This window comes from Bos javanicus, chromosome 26 (genome assembly GCF_032452875.1).
Source record: "Bos javanicus breed banteng chromosome 26, ARS-OSU_banteng_1.0, whole genome shotgun sequence".
NCBI lineage: Eukaryota > Metazoa > Chordata > Mammalia > Artiodactyla > Bovidae > Bos > Bos javanicus.
This window is the reverse complement of record NC_083893.1, coordinates 27048462-27062965: the sequence shown is the minus strand read 5'-3', so window position 1 is coordinate 27062965 and position 14504 is coordinate 27048462. Positions and strand designations below refer to the sequence as shown.

Here is a 14504-nt window from a genome sequence, read left to right as displayed (position 1 = left end):
TCCATCCCTCCTCGCAACTTCAGATAAGCATTAGTTTTATGGCCCAATATCGCTTTGCCATCGATAAATCTGCTAAAGCCCATTTTCAGTGTGTATTCATGGTTTCACTCTGTACCATTTCTCTGGGTGTCATGTATCATAAATTACTACTTCTCTGCTGTCCTTAAGCTTCATGTTTCAGCATTTGACATTTCCATTCTCATGATCTGAGAGTCGATTTTCCTCTGTTGGTTTCTTTAAGCACTGTTTGGATATTGAATGTGTTCTTTACGTGGTAGTGATCTATTCTGTTGACCAAACATCTCCAGCTCACCATTTCTGGGTACCAGTAGGGTTATACCATGAGGCTCTTCTGTAAGCAGAGCCAGGTGATTAATTCTGGCCAATGAAGTGGGTGCAGAAGTGATGCGTCACTTCCAAGCTGAAGTATTCAAATTTTATCTCTAGAACCCAGAGAACTCTTCTTTCCCCTCCTCTGGTGGTGTGTACAGCTGAGGGGGCTGATCTACCAGCCAGTGTCCCTGTGTGACTATAATGAGCACAGCATCACATCTACCTGCAGCAGATCCCATGGAGCATTAAGCAGAAAGCACACTTCCTTTGTTTCAAGTCCTCCAAATTGTAATATCGTTACCTCAGCTTGACCCCTGTTCTGATTACCACACTCAAATTTCATGCTTGTGAAGAAGCTGAGAAGGAGAATTGGTGTTTTTCATGTACCTGGTCCCTTCCACAGCACCCTTTTGATAGCATCTTTCCAAGTATTTGTACTGAATTGCCACTGTCTATTTAAGTGGTGGTTTAAATGAAGTGTGGGTTGCACTTGAATCATAGGCATATTCCATCAAATAGGCAGACGCCAAGAATAATAGATTTTTCTTTGCTCATGATTACTTAGCTGAAGGAGAATAGACAATGGAGAGCAGCAGAAGAGGGGTGACTGTACAAAGGTAAATGAAATTTGCTAGGATAACACACTTGCACTGCACAGAGAAGGAAAAATGAACAGATTCAGCTTGTTTCAGGAGGACTGATCTCCCAGCAATTACACACCATTTCACTGGAGTCTTTATCATGCAAGCTTGTGTTCTTTCATTTAGGCTGTCACCACGCTGTTCTATAGTGCCAGTTTATTCTATTCCTTTCATGGCCAAAGACTCTCGCAAACATTATAAATTATATTAACTGTTGAATAGGATGTAGCAGTCCTGAGGCTACAGTTAGGAATTGCCTGTAGCTCAAATTGGTCAGATGACACAGGCCTGGTGTTATAAATCATGTGCTTCACAGTTAGATGAGAAATAGAAGCGTAGTTAATGATATACTACAATTTTTTATCTCCTAAATGTGCTCAGCTGGACCTCCTCCTGTATACTTTTTGTGTCTCTGTCAGCTGGCTCGAGGGAAATGTTTTTTTTATGGAAATGCCCTAAGATGAGGAGTCAAACAGAATGAAATTCTAGTCTCAATTCTTCAAATATTAACAGGATAAACGTAAGAGTGTCCTTTAGGCTTCATGTTGCTTTCAATGGAGCTATGTTGTCCTAGGGAAAAAATAGTGAGAAATATGTAACTTTGCCAACAGAAAGTTTTCAATGCATAGATATTATACATTATATATTGTATATATGAAAATATATGTAATAATTCACAAATGATGAAAACAATACAGGATAAATGCTTCTGCAGGTGGCATGGAAAACATTTAAAATATTGTCAAAATCTGTCAACAGTTTCATACTCATTTACTTGCATAGAGAAATGCATGGTTCTAATTGAGTTCATTCTTGTATGCAGTGTAAATTTTATTTAGTTCTATTTCTGTGCATAAGTTCTTTTGCACACCACAAAGTATGTTGTTATCTTTTTTGTGTGTTCTTTGATGCAAGTGAAATCCATGAAATATACTTTCTCTGCTACCATTTTTGCATAGCCTGTTTAATTTTGTAAATGATACAGATAAAACCGATGAAGCAATGTTATAAACCAGAACAAATTTGGGAAGTTAATTATTTTCTTCATGGGACTCTCCTGGAGATGATAAATTAGAAGTATGTTGTTCAGATGAACACTTTTCTAGTTTCTCATCTATATCTCTTTCTTGAGGAAGAAACATTGTCAGGAAGAAGAAATACATATCACTTCAGCAAGTTGGAAGAGAGAAGTCTTTCTCATGCATATATACAGTCCCATTTTGTTCATGGGATGGACTCTGAAAAACAGGACAATTTCTTAATTACTTCCGATATTTTCTTATTCAAGTTAAGGTATTTTTTCTGCAAATACAATTACAAATGTATGCGCACATATGTGTGTGTATGTACATGTGTATGTGCGTCAGCATATTACTTTTATACATGATTATATATTTCACACACATATACATACACATTTCTCTGTGTGTATGTTTAAGAGCCAAACCTTTCTGTTTAACCTCTACTAAAAATGCACTATCAAATTCTTAGAAAGATCTTACTGATTGAATGATAAGAATAAGATAGAATAGGAACTTGCACACCGTACCACTTTACAGAACACAGAGGAAAACCATTCTACACAATCTGTGTTAGAAATCTACTCGTCCTGTAAACCTTGAGCATTCTGGAAGTTTCTCATTACCCAGGAAAAAGAGTAGCTTATATAGAAAGAATAAAGCTGTTTCAACATAATTTTATCACAACCTTGTTTTCCTGCACAGTCTGCTAACTGGAAATATTTGAGAGGCTGAGCTTGAACTGGATCCCAGGTGCGTGACATGGGTCACGGGTCACTGACAGTCATCCCAAGTTCCTGCTGTTCAGCAGAGAAGTTCATGTGCAGGGCAGTTCAGTTCCAGTTCAGTTCCATCACTGAGCAGGGACCTCTGCGAGAGACTCTGTGCTTGAAAACAAAGCTGTCAGGCCCTGCTTAATTGATAAAAGGATCAAAGGTGTCATTTTGGCAACTCAGTGGACTGAGTGAAAGTCCATAAATATAAAAAGAAAACTAATTTAAGAATTTAACTAGCAGAATGATATTCAGAAAGCATCTAACTAGACTTAAATAGCATATGAAATAGAACATTACATTGGTTCTTAGAACATTAAAAATGAGGCAAGGAGACCAGATAATAGGAGTGTGGTTTTCTCTGATAGCTTTTCACAAATTACTCAGAAGGATGAGTGAAACAGCAGATTGATCTGGTTTTTTACTTTAAACACATGAACAGTTTTACCTTGTCTAGAAAACCTTGCCTTATACTGTTACTACCTAAAACGAGGTCCTTTGTCATTTGTTGGAGTTAAATATTTCATGGCCCAGAATTCTGGGGGTGTGCCCGGTACAGATGCATCAGCCTGAGGATGCATGAAACAAGAGTCAGCCAACACGTTAAGTTGTGGTTATGCTTTGTTTCAAATGTATAATTTATTATATATTTGAAATAAATACATACAGGGAAGCCTGACCTGCTATGGTTCATGGGGGCTCTCAAAGAGTCGGACACGACCTAGCAACTGCACTACAACATCATAAGCTATTATTTTAGTAGAACAATATTTATCATCAACAAATACCCATGAACTACCTATTCTTGGAAAGTTGGGTAAGAGGAGGGAAGCAAAATAGGGAATAAGATGGAGTTTACTATCAAAAAGTAAAATAAATGGGTCTGAATCTCATCAGAACTTGTAAATTTCTACATATTTGCTTCTTTTAAGTCCTTGTGTATAACAAATGCACTCTCAAAGAAACCCAGGGTGATTTTTTAAAACTAATACCATGGTAATTTTTTAACCGTAGAAATGATCTGATTTCCTAATTGTTTGTCCTATTTTGTAGCAATTTGAATATAAAGTCAAGTCATGCTTAGAAAATAATTCTATCTGCATATTCTGGACTAAAAACTTAAAATCATATACAACTCACTTATATCACTCCCAGGTATAATATCAGGATGCCTTGATCAGCATGGTAAATATTGCTCAGCATGTTTGTATATCGTCGGTGTGACAACTTCAGTGGCACTCACTCTCTTTTCCTTTCAGATATCAGAACTGATGATTCACAAGCTCAACCAAAACTCTGTGCACTTTGAGCTGAAGCCAGGGGTCCAAGTCCTTGTCCACGCAGCCCACTTAACAGCAGGTCAGTGTTCCCCTCCCTGGGTTCTGGCTAGTGGCTCTGGCAGAAGGGGATCCCAATTTGTTTCAGCAAAACAAGACTAACTGGTGTCACTGCTGATCAGAAATAGGGCTTTGTTCTTTGGAGGTTCTTTTGCTTGTCTTGTTTTTGTTTTGTTTTTTTGCCTTAATGGGGACCAGCAAGGTGAGAGAAAAAGTTGATTTTCCTGCCTGGTTCATGGCAAAAACCATCAGTGAATCACTTAAAATTCCCTCAAATAATAGCATATTTCATCTTACAGAAATCTTGAAAATAAAGTTAACTTTACAAATAATGTGTTTTTTTTTCTTCTGATCTTTCTGTAAGACTTTACTTTTAAATCATTCATGCTATGAAGAATTTTCTTTCAGTTTGGGATAAAGAGACACAATAGAAATAGCTGGGACTTAGAAGCTGTCCAGGGCCATAGCCAGGAGCTGAACCCCAGGCTTGTCAGTATCTTACAAATGAATGAATGTCACTGAATTTCTGTCTCTTCACTTGTACAAGATGATGGGGAAAATATTCTTCCTAAGGCCGTATAGAAGTCTCAATAGTAATTCAGGTAGTTCCAAGTATATAGAAATAGATATTATTGTGCTATATTAATAATAAATTAACACCAGGTATTGGGTCCTTATTTTTGCAGAGTGCTATCCTGGTGTTGCATAAAGGCCAGCAGGCAGTGGCCTTTGCCTTCAGAAGTATAATCTAGTTGTGGTGTTTCAGAGTTTGGTGGTGACCGTGGTGGTGGTACTTTGGGGTGGGGGAAGTGGGCAGTGGGGGGATCTCTGAACAAGTGAAATGCATAAATGCCTTTACAGAGAGGCAGTAGCACATTTCTGAGTGCCTGGACTTTGCAGTTTTGCAGCCAGACCATTGGTTTCGGTCTTGCTCCATCACTTTCTTAGTATATAGACTCTGAGAGGAGACTTCTCTACAGCATCTGGAACAATGGAATTGTGTGAGGGTCAAGTTAGTTTAGGTTACACACATAGGGTAATGCCTGGTGCAGAGTCAGGTGTTATTTTTCCTTTTATCCTTTTTTATTATTAACAATCAAAGTTTTATGAGAAACTTAAAGCAGTTGTAAATTGCAGCCAGTCAAAATGACACAGGAAAGCTTCATAGAGGAGGTGGTCTTTGGGTCAGACCTTGAAAATTGGATAGGATTGAACTGAAGAGATTATTCCAAGCATAATCTTGGAATAATCAGGGAAGGAACATGAAAGCCCTGAATAAGTAGAGACAAGGAGCAGGTTTTTCCAATTCCATTCTCTGGTTTCCTGGAGGTCCCTGGAGGTGTGCTTAGGTCTAGAAGAAGGCCAAGCAGGTTGGCCACTGGCCTCTTTTCTACTTGGATTCCATCTTTTTACCTTATTAGGATTTCATAAAATGTTTTTCCTTAGAAAAAAGAAAAAAATACTGACTTAAAAAACAAACATATAAAAGTCACTGTGCTAAGCACGGGACATGGAGGTGAAAGGTGGAAATATGCCAGGCTGAGCTATTTCTTCTTCCTGTGGTGGACTCTGGGAAGCCGTGGAGACCTAGGAGCAGAGATGTGACTGATTCAGAGTCACTTGAGAAAGGTGACTCTTAGGAGCAAGGATGGAGTAGAGCCAGCTTGCTATGCTGCAGCAAATGGATATAGTCAGTTGCATCCATCAACAGACATTTATTGAGTTGCTGGCTACTCTGAGCCAAGAAGTGTTCTCAGCATGAGATAGAGCCTCTGCCTTCATGAAGATTCCATCAGTGGAGAAGGCTGGGCAGGTAACACATTGAAAGTGACACTTTACAAATCATACTGATGGTGAAAGGTACTGAAGAAAATAAGAAAATATAAGAGAGTAGAAAGGGACTTCCCCAGTGGCCCAATGGTAAAGTATCCGCCTGCCATGCAAGAGACACAGGTTTGATCCCTAGGCCGGAAAGATCCCCTCAAGTAGGAAATGGCAACCCACTCCAGTGTTCTTGTCTGGAGAATCCCCATGCACAGAGGAGTCTGACAGGCTACAGTCCGTGGGCGCGCAAAGAGTTGGGCATGACTGAGCACGCGCACAGAGAGTAGAAAACAATGGAGCACCTATGAGGGCAGCTTGTAAGCCTACGGCCTGAACAAACTGACCGCAGAGCGTTTGATGATCTTCTTGGCCGTTTCCTGCCAAGAAGATTGGCCTTTGATCTTTGGTGAGCAGTGGTGGCACATGGCAGTTACACATAGTTGGTTAAACTGGAAAACAAAGTCCAGAACCATCCCTTGTCATCAGCCCAGTGGCCAAGCCACTGACAGTTGTTATCATATCACTCTCCAAAGATGGTTTGATTAGTTTCCTAAAGTTGCATCTTACTTTATATATTAGTTAAGGATGCCTTTCTGTGATGACATCTGGGATCCAGAATTTAAAAAAAAAAAAAAAATCCAGAAAGTGGCTAATGATCTGAAACTGCTTTGACCAGCGACTTGGCCTGGAAAATGGATATAGCAAAGGCACCCATGGATCCGTAGTTCCATGGAGGAAAGAAAGGTCATTCCTGATAACCAGGAAAAAATAATTCCACTGGTCTAAGTTCCAGTTGGCAAAGAGTAATGCAAAGTTGGGAAGATGTAGAAAATTTATCCAATTAATATTCATGCTTCATCCTGTAGCTGGAGATCAGTACTCAGATCCCTCAGAGAAGGGGCTGGCAAAAGGGAGTGTATTACTGGGAACTTAGGTAAGCATGCTGAGATTAGAAGGACAGACCTCTGCAACATAGATGTGTATTCTGCAGGGTTGCCAAGGGAACAAAAGGAAACTGGAGTTTGAGGCAAAAGCCCGAACTTAGACTGAGCCATTTTGGAGAGAGTGAGAAAATTATCTGGCTTCCAGTCATCCAGGCTGTCCCAGGTTCTTCTGAAAGTATCTCTCATACACCTTTGACAGTGTAATTTGAAACCTGATTACCTGGCCTTTTGTGCTTCCTAGGATGGCCAGAGTGAACGTGTATGTGGGTAATCAGCTCCCGTTTGAAGAATAAAAGAAGAGACTGTCAAGGGCTGACATAGGAATTGAGTCTTGGAAATTTTCGCTGTATTGATTTTAGCCATGTTGTCATAATAGCGTTAGGACTGGCAGTTCCAAGGGAGAGAGGTACAAAGTCGATTTCAGCCAGGCTTTCATATGCAAAAGGCAAGGCTTGTGTTAAGGCTGGCACTCTTCAATGACTGACGAGAAAGTAGAATATAGGAGTGATCAGTTTCATGTTGGAGATTGTTCCTAAGGTAACTCTACCTACCTGATTTTTTGTTTTTAACTGTTTGAACAGAGGGTAGATAGACTATGGTATCAAGGCAGTGGAGGGAATTCTCCTTTCACACATAGGAAATTTGGCATGTTGGGTAGGTGATCAGTTGGATGAGAGAGTTGCCACCATTTGTTTAAGTTGACATTAACACATCCATATTGGGATGGCTAGGAAGAGAAAGCAGAAAAATATCCCCTTTCTTGCCTGGGGGAAAGAAGACATGATGAGGAAGAGAATTTGATGCCGAACTTTCACCTAAGCTCCCTTCCCTTTCCTTTCATCCCCCTTACAGGCAGGAGAAAACAAAAATAAAATACAATCTCAAAAAAGGGAAGAAGGACCACTGCTTGCAACATTTCATGTCTCATAAGCAGGATTGCTAATACCTTCCCAGGGACCATTCCAGCACACCGCTGCATACCATTAATTGCTTAGCAGATGTTCAACAGCCTTCTTTTAAAAATATTTGAGCCAGAGTATATTGCTGGTGGGAGGGGCAATGCATAATTTGGTTTGTCTCCAAGGAAAAAGAACTGTCTCCTTTCAGGAATTTACTAGCCTTGCTTTGTTTTTCAAATTCAGTTCCCTGTTTGCTTTTATGGGAACACAAGGTAAGCGTTTCCAGGTACCTGGATGTCATTAGAGACAGGATTTCGTTTGTTTCCCCCACATGTTCTGATTGGGAATTCATTAAATTTGGTATCTAAGTGAGCTAAACTTTGAATGCAGTCCTTGTTTTGTTTTTAGCTCTTCCCGTGCTTCTCAGTTTCTGTACAATTCCTCCTGGGGTCCTCACCGCTCGTGATAGCGGCGTTCCTGAAACTCTCTTGAAGTAAAGATTTCAGATTGTGTGAGAATAAGAAGGGATGAGGAGCTGTTATCAAGAAGTTTGAGAGAGGGCCATGCCTTGAGTGGCTGTCTTTGGCTCTTAGGACCCCGTGGCAGCTGGCGTCATGTTTAGCAGACAGAGGGAGTATAACTCAGCCAAGCTGGGGGCTAGATGGAAGCACTGGTGTTTTGATGGAAGTGTACTTTTGCTCATGGTATTCCCAATTGGAGCATTACTTCCCTTTCTCTAATTTTCTACATCGTTTAAGTGTCTTTCTATTTTAAGGCTCAGCTCAATGTTAACCTTTACATGTTGTTTTTCTGGAACCCTTTACCTGGATATCATCTATCCCTTGTCAGAACTCACATGGGTTTTTTTAAGCTCTGTCTGATCCTCATCCTCTCTCCTAGTTAATTTCCTGAGGATACAGTTCACCATGTCTTTGTAGTGTCTCTATCATTGTATCTAGCACAGAAAATTGCATATATCATGTGTTCAGTAAATAGTGCTTTTACAAATAATTAGAGATATAATTAATTTATAAACTGTAGTTCAGTTCAGTCACTCAGTCATGTCTGACTCTTTGCAACCCCATGAACTGCAACACGCCAGGCTTCCCTGTCCATTACCAACTCCCGGAGCTTGCTCAGACTCATGTCCATTGAGTCAGTAATGCCATCCAACCATCTCATCCTCTGTCATCCCTTTCTCCTCCCACCTCCAAACTTTCCCAGCATCAGGTCTTTTCAAATGAGTCAGTTCTTCACATCAGGTAGCTGAAGTATTGGAGCTTCAGCTTCAGCATCAGTCCTTCCAGTGAATATTCAGAACTGATTTCCTTTAGGATGGACTGGCTGGATCTCCTTGCAGTCCAAGGGACTCTCAAGAATCTTATCCAACACCACAATTTAAAAGCATCAATTCTTCAGCACTTAGCTTTCTTAATAGTCCAACTCTCATATCCATACACGACTACTGAAAAAACCATAGCTTGGACTAAATGGACCTTTGTTAGCAAAGTAATGTCTCTGCTTTTTAATATGCTGTCTAGGTTAGTCATAACTTTTCTTCCAAGGAATAAGCGTCTTTTAATTTCCTGGCTGCAGTCACCATCTGCAGTGATTTGGGAGCCCCCCAAAATAAAGTCTGTCACTGTTTCCATTGTTTCCCCATCTATTTTCCATGAAGTGATGGGACCAGATGCCATGATCTTAGTTTTCTGAATGCTGAGTTTTAAGCCAGCTTTTTCTCTCTTCTCTTTCACTTTCATCAAGAGGCTCTTTAGATCTTCTTCACTTTCTGCCATAAGGGTGGTGTCATCTACATGTATGAGGTTATTGATATTTCTCCTGCCAATCTGGATTCCAGCTTGTGCTTCATTCAGCCTGGCATTTCGCATGATGTACTCTGCATATAAGTTAAATAAGCAGGGTAACAAGATACAGCCTTTGACTAGGTGGATCACAACAAACTGGAAAATTCTTCAAGAGATGAGAATATCAGATCACCTTACCTGCCTCCTGAGAAATCTGTATGCATGTCAAGAAGCAACAGTTAGAACTGGACATAGAACAACAGATGGTCCGAATCGGAAAAGGAGCACAACAAGGCTGTATAACCTGTAGAGAGAGGTTCAAAACTCTCATCTTCTTGGTTATCCTTTGGATTCAGTGTGTTGGTCTATGAACCGGTCTCCATGACGTGTTATAATGTGTGTGTGTGTGTTAGCCACTCAGTCATGTCTGATTTTGTGATCCCATGGAATATAGCTGTCCAGGCTCCTCTGTCCATGGAATTTTCCTGGCAAGAATACTAGAGTGGTTTGCCATTCCTTTCTCCAGGAGTCCTGTTTTAATACCTCTTACCCAATAATGGGGGAGCCTTGCCTTCATTTAAATAGTAAGCTTCCCAGGAAAACCCACCTCTGTGCTTTCCTTATGTCAGATATATTTTTTAAGACGTTTGATAGTTGTTGATATGTATGTTGTAGAAAATGGGTGAGTTGAAGGAAAATTGGAGCTCTATAAAGGAGAAGACCTAAAGACAATGGGAAAGGGACTGACAAGAGAGATGTTCCTGAAAGATACAGAAGCAAATTTAACTTATTGGCCATTATTTCACCAGAATAGTAAAATAAGGAGCAAAGCAAGCTCTGTCTCCCTTCATGACAGAGCTCAGGGTCTCAAACCTTAGATCACACTACACTTACCTGATCAAACAAACCATACCTTCTTCACATCTTTTGTAACGTCTCCCTTGAGTTCTCTCTTATCCATGTTTTTACCCTGGCCTTCTTTTTATTGATTGATTGACTGACTGATTTTCTCCTGTATTTTAAGAGCTATGATGTGTGATGTAGGGATGGTTTAGGGAGAGTTTTTCCAACAAGACTCACAGGAAGTCTTGGGATCTGCTGCAGAATATTTGATGCCTGTAGGTAATTACAGCAGAACAAGCCTGGGCTGTTAACAAAATATCCCTAAAATACCAATAGTTTTCTCATTGCTTCTGGTAACTTGGGATTTACTCAAGGGCACACAGTTCATTTCCAGTTTATCATCTTACTTCTCCACATGACTCTGTACCTCACTATGCAATGATTCCTTTAAAACTATGGTTTTTCCAGAGATATGAAATAAACCAGTACTCTTGCTCAATGTACACTGGCTTGATCTGGGGCCCAAATACTAGTTGCATGAAGCTTTCCTAATTTTAAATCAAGAGGATGAAAAGCATTGCATGTGGAAGATTCAATAAAAATGAGCCTTCATGCTGAATAGGAGTTCAGTCAAAGCAGAGAAAATAAACCTGCCAGATTGAGGGGCTATGCTGAGCAGAAGCAGAACAAAGTTAGGTTTATGTGTAAAGTGATCCATAGTATGACATGTGTGTGGCATTTAGATACATACCCTCAAATATTCCTAACTGGATATTAACTGAAGATATAATTATGAGCAGAGGAAAGAGAGAGGGATACAATTCACGGGAATTAAATGTGTCATTATTTGACATGTCATTTATATTATACACTTTGTTCATCATCCATGCATAATGTGAGAAGACTCTCATCAACACATGTTTAGTTTACTGTCGCAAAGTATGATACACATGATAAAGGAAAGAAGGGGCAGATAAATGGATTTTCTAAGACCATAGGCCAACAGCCAATAATCCTTTCTCATTTTACAAAGTATTTACCCACTTTACAAGGATTTTTCAACTCTAGTAGCAAGAGATGGTCATTTATTTGATAGAGTTGGAAACCTAGAATCTCTTTTATAGTTGCCAAAGCAGATAACTGTCACGGTCATGTTAGGTTTGGTGCTAGTGTTAGTCACTTAGTCATGTCTGACTCTTTGCGGCCCCCTGGACTGTAACCCACCTGGCTCCTCTGTCCATGGAATTTCCCAGGCAAGAATACTGGAGTGGGTTGCCATTCCCTTCTCCAGGGGATCTTTCTCCCAACCTTAGGATTGAACCCAGGTCTTCTGCATTGCAGGCATATTCTTTATGACACCAGAGAAGCAAGTGTCATAAAACAGACAAGAGGTGGTGCTGCTGGTTTAGTCACTACGTCATGTCCAAGTCTTGTGACCCCATGGACTGTAGCCTGCCCAGCTTCTCTGTCCACAGGATTCTCCAGGCAAAAATACTGGAGTGGATTGCCATTTCCTTCTCCGAAACAGACAAGTAAAGAACCATAATGGGAAGCTGGGACTAGGAGGTGGGCACTCTGGTGAAGAGACCAGGACCAGACCTCGCTTTAAACTGTGAGCTTTAGTTTATCACCTTTTAGTAGATTGCCAGGTGAAGGGAATCTGCTGACAGGTAATAAACTAAAGTTTTAATTGCTGATACAAACCTCTCACGCTACACCAAAGTCTGTAACTTTGTTCCTGTGAGGATCCATGGTCATAAATTAATTCAGCAATTATATTTGGGAATGGGGGTGGGGACAGGGGGCAGGGGATGGGGAGAAAGCAGCTTAAAAAACGTATTGTTTCTCTTTTGGTAGAAGAGATGAGGGCAGTGAGACTAGAAGTTAATGCCTCAGCAAGCAAAGGGAAACACTACATTTTATTTGAGGACACAGAGCCTTCACTAGATGAATTCATATTAAATGACAACCAACAGCACTTAGGGATTCCGTGCATTTCACAGGAGTTATTTATTGGATAAATAAACTAAACCTTGAGAGATGAGACTTCTGTACAGTGGGACTGGAAAAGCTGGTGCTAACTGGTTCACTCAAAACATTTGGGATAAATAGCTGCCTGTTCTGTGGCTGGAAAATCTCCTTCTAGCTTAGGGTAGGCAATCCCTGCTATTAAACAGTTGTTCTTTTATTCGGCTGTGCATCATAGTTTCAGAGGAAGCTTCATCAAAGTTGAGCTTCCTCAGGCCTTCCAGTTCCTGGAATCAGAATCCCAGGGATCTTTGGGAATCTGCCTTTGTAACAGGTTCCCCAAGAGATGTTTATGCAGCCAGGCCTTTCACCAGTCTCAGCAGCTGCTCTTACAAGCATTCTGCAGACAGAAATCTATCTGCGTAACAAGGAAAGGTGCTCGTCTATCTCCAGCAATAAATCTGATTTACAACTCAAGGCATCCACTCAAAACAGAGGCATGCATTTAAAAAAAGGAAAAAAGGCCCTTGATATTAAGTGTAGGAAGAAATTAGTAATAAACATTAAAATCTAATTCCTTGACGTATTTGGAGCAAATTTAATTGGCCGAATGAGTAGACGACAGTGGGAGTAAGGGGAAAAAAATGAAACCTGCCTCTGAATGTGGGATAGACTCTATCCATAATCTAGATGGATGGCAAAGGCCAGCCAAGAGCTGTGGCTGTGAAGCAGTTGAAAAATGATTAAAGCGTGAACCAGAATGTTAGTGGCAGAACAGCCATGGGTTTTATGAAAGTTAAACAAATGATATTATCTCGGTGTTGTTAATGTGCTAGTGTGAATAGAAAATGATATATCCACACCTCTCTGTATTTCTGCACATATTAGAGAATCAGCGTGCTCTTCCACTCTTAGCTTTGTGGTGGGGGTCACTGTTCTTCTGGGGTTTTGGATACTGATTGGTAAAAAAAAAAGGTAAAAGCTTAATATTTCTCAAAGCCTCAAATCTCAGGCTGAAATTTTTTAAAATGTAATACCACATAACTGCTCTCAACCCCTCCTATCTGTCTAGCAGTCGCCTTGTTTAAGCTATTATGTTTAGGAAGCCTGTCCTTTGTCAAGGGTATGTGTGGGTTTTTAATAAAACTGTTATCTTGTGTTATCTTAGCCTCCATGGTTGCTGCTGACTGGTTCAATTTCTTTTCAGGTGTAATAAAAAGATATTATCACAGAGATGTTAGAGAATTAATATTTCCCAGCTTCGCTTACTACCTCTGGATATGTTATGAGTCAATGTGGGAGGGGATAAGGTACTCAGAATTTCAGTCTAGGTCAAGATACATCATGAATTCTGCCTAACAGTTTACACTGAGGAAGACCCTTTCACTTGAAGGCAGAATTAGCATGAGTTCAGAAGCTTTAGAAAACACAGTATCACATAAGCCACATTGTTATACATGCAGATGCCCACTTGTGAAGTTGTGGAGCTCAGACCTGTAAAGTGAAATAGATGGTTACAATAACATTTTCCATTTAGGGATGAAATTAACACTAGTGGAATTCTTCCACAACCAATAAATTTATCTGTCTCTTTAGTCTCTGGTTGCCTTATGGTCTACACGGTTATCATTTACGAGTCTTTGGTGAGTAAAGTCATGCTTGTAATACTTTTCCTTTCTTCTGTTTTTCCTCTCAAATATTTTTTTTTCCTCTACACATAATTAGGTTGTTTCACAGACATGTGGACCCAGTGGTTTTTGACAGTTATTAAGCTGTTATGGTATTATGATAAGTAATAACAGGTGCTGAGATATTAAATATATCCCTTTCCCAAAGGTGACTAAATGATGTGATACTTTCATAAATATGCCAGGGACCAGCAATGAAGCGGTTCATTAGCTTCGGAAGATTCATAAGCTTTTTTTTTTCCCCTAAGATTTCCTGGGTCTATAGAAAGGCATGAATGACTATAGGTTAACTGCCCTGAAGATGTACCCAGAATCTCCTGGGCAGAGAATGGTCAGATGAACAGTTCGGCAACAGTACAATCATATATCAGGTTGGAAATAAGCCACAGTTAGGATGCAGGAGATGCAGTTCCCTTCAGGGAATGCCTTC

The 14504-nt window shown here is 40.1% G+C and overlaps 1 protein-coding gene across 5 annotated transcripts in view; it reads left to right on the top strand.

Moving 5' to 3' along the window:
- SORCS1 (sortilin related VPS10 domain containing receptor 1) overlaps positions 1–14504 on the top strand; it is a 574694-nt gene that overhangs the window by 548062 nt on the left and 12128 nt on the right. For all 5 annotated transcript variants that reach the window (XM_061403397.1, XM_061403398.1, XM_061403399.1 and 2 more), the window contains exon 24: positions 4026–4125. In XM_061403397.1, the coding sequence (XP_061259381.1) occupies positions 4026–4125 (100 nt within the window). The remainder of the gene's footprint in view (positions 1–4025; positions 4126–14504) is intronic.